This window comes from Dendroctonus ponderosae, unplaced genomic scaffold, assembly GCF_020466585.1.
Source record: "Dendroctonus ponderosae isolate FM_Combo_2020 unplaced genomic scaffold, Dpon_F_20191213v2 Dpon_F_20191213_4, whole genome shotgun sequence".
NCBI classification, from domain to species: Eukaryota; Metazoa; Arthropoda; class Insecta; order Coleoptera; family Curculionidae; genus Dendroctonus; species Dendroctonus ponderosae.
This window is the reverse complement of record NW_026018611.1, coordinates 15,999,505-16,005,269: the sequence shown is the minus strand read 5'-3', so window position 1 is coordinate 16,005,269 and position 5,765 is coordinate 15,999,505. Positions and strand designations below refer to the sequence as shown.

The following is a 5,765-nucleotide window of genomic DNA, read 5'->3' as shown; positions in this document are numbered from 1 at the left end:
GTTGCTGCGTTATCGAAAATGTTATCCTGAACTGTTAAGTTGCCATAACGTGTGGCCGTTAAAAATAGCATTTATGATACAGCACAGGGCTGATAGTCTGCAGGAATTAAATAATGGATAGTGAAAACGATATTACACCTTATCGATCTATCAATAGCTAACTATTGGGTTTTGTACAGTGAGGATCGCAAAAGAATGGGGACACAACCAAGACGATTTTGAAATTCCTTGACTTCAAACTTCAACTCGCAAACACATTACTGACTGTTAAAGATAACACTATTAATGCTGAAAACTCAAACTTGATCTTAAAGCTAATCACTAGAAATCACCCACAAGGATAAGCTTTTTCGCCAAAATCAACACTAAATAATTCAAGATGGGTTAGCACGTCGAAAATTGAAATTGTTTTTATAATTACCATGTTGCACTTTAATTTTATAAACATTGAAATGTGTGTGTGGGATGTAAGTAATTGAGATCCAGTGTCTATTCAGATGGACAATTTTTTGTTCAAAAATTAGTTGGGATAGAAAAATTTTCAAAAAATGTGGGTAGTTTTTAATACCCAAAAAATCCTTGGATGATTTTTTGTCAAATTCTACAATACCATTTTCATTCGGATCCCAGGAGGATATTCGAGAAACGGTTTATTAAGGAACTACAGGGTGTTTAAGTTTGGCTTTAAAAAATCAAATTTGTTAATTGTTTCCCACCGTCTATGGATATTGAAACGACTATTTGCAAACAATAACTGCCAACGAACGAGCACATTTTGCAATAAGAACAAAATTTTTGGTTGTGTCAGTGGCGTCCGTACTGACAAGTTAATGGATGATTTAAAAAAATGCGCCATTTGTTTTTTCATTAAATAAAAATAAGGTTTAGATTCATTTAGATGTAAAGGAAAAAAGGCTTATTTCAATTTAACTGCAAAGCTCAGCATTTTCAAGTAAAAAATAAATCAATTAATAAAACACCATGAAATCAATCAATAGAAAAAAAAATAGTTCAATCAATGTTCCTCATCAACGAACACTATAGAACTTACTCGAAATGCAGTAAAATCATTTTGAAATATGTTCGTTTTTGTACCTAAACCAATTCTATGAAAATGGCAACAGTTACACTCCGCCAACGCAATTGCACCTGCAAGTGGCTAAATAATAATTAGGAATTAAATAAATGATAATGTGGTGAATAAAATTGGACCAGTGGCCCGGCCATCCAGACTTTTGCGTTTGGGGACATGGGTAAAAAACAAAGTTTATTCTACTCCAGTTTTAACCAGAGATAATTTAATCTCAAATGGCAAAATCTCAATCAGCTGTAATAAGTTCATCAGTTAGACGTTCGAAGATGTCGAAAATGTAATTAAGTGGGTGGACTACAATTCGCACAATTTTTTTTATTAAGGCTATTGCTTGTGCGCTGTGACGACGGCCCTGATGATAACGTAACTGTCGAAAGAGATGGCCACAATCTTTTTAAACAAGAAATTATACACTTTACTATTACTTCCACGATTTGTTAATTCATCTCTTTAATTTTTGCTGTTGTAATAGACTACGGATTGAATTTGCGAATTATACAGTTTCATTAAATAATTATCAGCTATATTTTTATTTACATCTGAATGAAAATCCAAGTCTGATTTTTATTTTACGTAAAAACAGTGGGCATAATTTTTTTCTTTAAACACATCCATTAACTTGTTAGTACAGACGCTACTGACAAAACAAAAAAGATAGTTTTACTTCAAAATGTGCTCCAGCGGTGGCATCTCGTCCTATTGCCGCAAAATTTTGTGAAAATATCCACAGCCGTTACACGCCAACAATTAATAAATTTGATTTTTTAGTCAAACTTAAACACCCTGTATGTCCTTAACAAAACGCTTCTCGAATATAGCTTATCATCCAATGCAAACTCATAGTTTTCCGATTCTCAGTCGTTTCTCGAATTTTTCGCTTGGAAAACTGGATCCCACTTTCAAGGGGATTTTCCGAAACGAAAGTTGATTCCGAGACATAATCGTTAAGAACATCGAAAGCTAGCGTATATTTAGAAACGAATTGTACATTAATCCGTACAAAATTGCGGGGGCATACACCAGTGCAAGGGCTCAGGACTCAACGCAAAGTTAGCAAATCGCAGGACGTCCAATACAAGGCGTTTATCGCTCCCCTGCGTCGTTGTGTAAGGCAGGAATCGACCCGAATGATAAAGTTCTAATTTCGCTTTGAAACTATTATCTGACAAGATAGATAAGGGGTGAGGGTGACGAGAAGGCCCTAGAACATACAGGGTGTACCGTTCCAATTTCATATCAGGAAAAAAACAGTAGGAATACTAGTTTTGATGGGAACAAACCTACTTTAATTCTGTATCAAAAAATTTACATAATTAGTAAAATTTAAATTCAAGTTTACAACCTGTAAATCGAAAGAATAAGCTACTCGAATAATTTATGAACAGAAAGTTTCAGAGATTAAAGCTGGTATCTATCTTACATTTTTATGAAAGGTTCCTGTTGTTTTACCATTATTGGATAATCAAGAGTAATGTTTCATAAAAATCACCCAGACTCTGCAGTTTGACCAGCTTACAAAATATCGCTCATAATGGCAAATTTCTTCTCTTATTAAAAGTCGCATCTTGCAAACTAACCCAGCAAGCAATTTGGAATATTCACTATCTTTAGGAGAAACCTTGACTCTACAAGATGCAGAGATTAGAAAATTTCACTTTTAAAATAGTTGTTTTCATTCAACTGCGTTCTATCCTTCGGAAATTTGCGTCAAAATATGTTTCCGGACTCGCCCTCCCAGGATGAAGGGTTTAAAAAAACAAATAAAAAAGGGGAAGAAAAGACAACTCTGGCCCTACCCAGAAATGCCAACTTTTTCATAGCAAATTTCCGTATATCGCTTCTGAAACATCCGTATAAATCCGTAGGCAAATTGTTCAGGCGCACTGTACTGTGAAAAGGCAACTAATAGGAGGATAATGGTACAATACCAGCTAACGAAACCATAATATTAGGTACTCAAGTTATTTATTCAAATGTGATTTTTTTGTACAAAAGCTATGAATGCTACAAGATTTTACAAAGAGTGCAAAACATGTTCAAATCGGATTAGTGCATCAACTTAGATAAAATTAAATGCTTTCAGCTACCAAATAAAAAGTTCTCGCAGTTTTAGTATGAAGGCATTAAAGAGTTCTTCACTTGCCCCAAGCGGATGAACTCGGTTGCCGCATTAAAACCAGAGTCTATGAAATCCATAGTGCTATTTTCTCGATATTTCAAAAAACATAATTGTTTTAAAAAACTTTGACCATCAATAGCAGAGAAGGACATTTTCTTAAAATAAAATTTAGGTCATATGGTCTTCACTTGAGCCAAAGCATGTATCAGTGCTCTTTTGGTCACGTGAGCACGGGACACCCATGTGATTGATTCCTTGCAATTATTTTCTGTGGTATTATTAAAAATCGCTGGTTCCTCGGAATCTCCCTGCTTAAGCTTACGGCTGCCGGCGTAAGCCGCCCCGTTTTATTCGACTAAAGGTCTATAAGAAATGTACAATTCTGAATTTATAGACAACTATTTGCCATTATTGTTTATAAAGGCAACTATTTTAAAATCCGGATGCATAGAAAATGTATAAAATTCGCCCGGACCACCCGGACGTAGTGAAAACCCGGAATAATCGTGACTGACCGGATTAAATCGGGCGTCTAGTGCCCAACCGTACCCTTGGTAGAAGAACAATAACTTACGAACCGAATATGCAGCCAATAAAGAAACACAAAAAATGCACTTAAAATGATGAAATACCAACAAATGCCAAACAATGAAAAACCAATAAGGTGATAAATAAAATGACAAATAAACTGATACAACACAGTAATGTTATTATTGGAACTTACCGGGTAAAGGCATATCGGTGTTGAGCAAATAAGGCTGAATGCTAGGTGAAGCCAAGTCTAATGGAGACTTTCCCTTTGAGTTTTTAACGTGGATGTCTGCGCCTTTTTCTATCAAAAGTTTGATTATTTTCAGATGACCATTGATGACGGCATCGTGAAGGGGAGTATCGTTATCCAAACCTGAAATACGTATCTTAATATAAGAAATTGTTCAGTAATATCATATAGTTCAGTCAATTTAGTTTAATCTGTCTACTGTTTATACCTTTCGCATTAATGTTAGCACCTGCTTGGACCAGCCTCGCAGCTACTTCATGCCAACCATGGTTGCATGCTTCATGTAGAGGAGTCCATCCTAAGAGATCATTAAAGTTCAATAACTTCCTGAGTGAAACATTTTGGGTAATTTAAAAACAGTTCTCATAAATCGGGGTTTTCTCACCAAGAAGAACGTAGCGTTATTGAAAATATTTTATAAACGTAAAGCAATCTATAAGTGTACTCGTGCTGAGCAGATTTAACCAAGATTTAAGGCTTCCTTGGAAGACCTTACTGTCGCGGACAAATCCAATAAAACTGTTAAATTACCAGCAAAATCGGCTACATTAGGATCAGCGCGATGCGCTAACAATCTACAGACTTGGTCAACATCGCCCTTAATAGCCGCTAAATGCAAGGGGGTTTCACCTCTTTCATTGCGGTCTCTGGTCTTCGAGCTTGTGTTACTGGGACTTCGAGAACCTTCTCCAGACGAGGTCATCTGCATTAGCAAAGCCATCTGTTGACGCTCTGACATCGGGGTCACGGGGGGCGCTCTCGTGTTCGTATTCGAGCCTTTGGGACGCACATTTGCAGGCATGTTTTCCTGACAGAAATAATTTTGATTTAAAAGTAAAAACCCATTTTTACCCGTGCCTCAAACTTTGGTTAACCTTCGGGTGAAGGTGCACTTTATCTCTGGTGAGTGTCGGCGTTCTTTTTAATTTTCCCTTAAAGTAACCTTAAATAAAGCACATGCGCGGATTCTTTATAGTCCGTTTTCCAAATTTTCGCTGGTGAAACACTACACTTTCCAACCACAGGAGCCCTAAGTTAACCTATTTGGATTTTAAGTAGATCACTTACCTACAATGTTTTGTGTGTAAAAATATTCTTATTATTTGAGGAGTACTTGATTTGCAAGCTCCCTGAGTAAAACAAGAAGACTAAATTCGGGAAAATGCATAATTGTTTTCCAATTATAAGAAAAACCGAAAATTCAAACAAGAACTACGCCAGAGACAAGTGCATGTCTCTTGTCTCTAACCACGCATTTGAACCATAGATAAAGACAAAAGACTGACATATTTGATTTGACATAAGATTTGAACAATGATGCAATGACAGACGCCAGTAGGGATGACACGAAATACTTGTCACAGGTATTTGGGAACAGATATCGATAGGAAACAGTCGGTACCTGTTATCGATATATCAAATAACATGTGATTTGAAATCATGATACAATGAATACAAGGTAGGATATTAATCTGTCGAAAACTCGATTTTCGTGCGCACATTAGGTCGCTGGTTACCACTTTGGTAAAGTGAACAGCTGATCCCATTTAAAATGCATGTAACCTAGACAAATTTTCACTGAATTCAAAACGCAATAATTCAAAAATGGAAAGTTATGAGGATATGATTTGCAGCATTGCATAGCCCAATGCTTTGAAAATCGCGTTTGGGACATAATTTAGGCTTATTGGGAAGAAAAATACCCTAAATAATTCTTTACAAAATCTCTGATTTTCAGCGTTTTAGCGTGCTGTGTTGCCAGAGTGTCATTT

General features: G+C 36.1%; 1 protein-coding gene across 6 annotated transcripts in view; it reads right to left on the bottom strand.

The window, feature by feature from the left end:
- The window catches only part of LOC109541290 (ankyrin repeat domain-containing protein 12), a 32,811-nt gene extending 27,510 nt beyond the window's left edge, over window positions 1-5,301 (bottom strand). For 3 of the 6 annotated variants that reach the window (XM_019910109.2, XM_019910111.2, XM_019910110.2), the window contains exons 1-4: window positions 5,062-5,301; window positions 4,525-4,801; window positions 4,202-4,291; window positions 3,937-4,116 (exon numbers count right to left, since the gene is read on the bottom strand). In XM_019910109.2, the coding sequence (XP_019765668.1) occupies window positions 3,937-4,116; window positions 4,202-4,291; window positions 4,525-4,795 (541 nt within the window). In that variant the 5' untranslated portion in view covers window positions 4,796-4,801; window positions 5,062-5,301. The other 3 variants (XM_019910113.2, XM_019910112.2, XM_048665761.1) reach the window with 3 other exon arrangements.
- Between the last annotated feature and the right edge of the window lie 464 nt (window positions 5,302-5,765).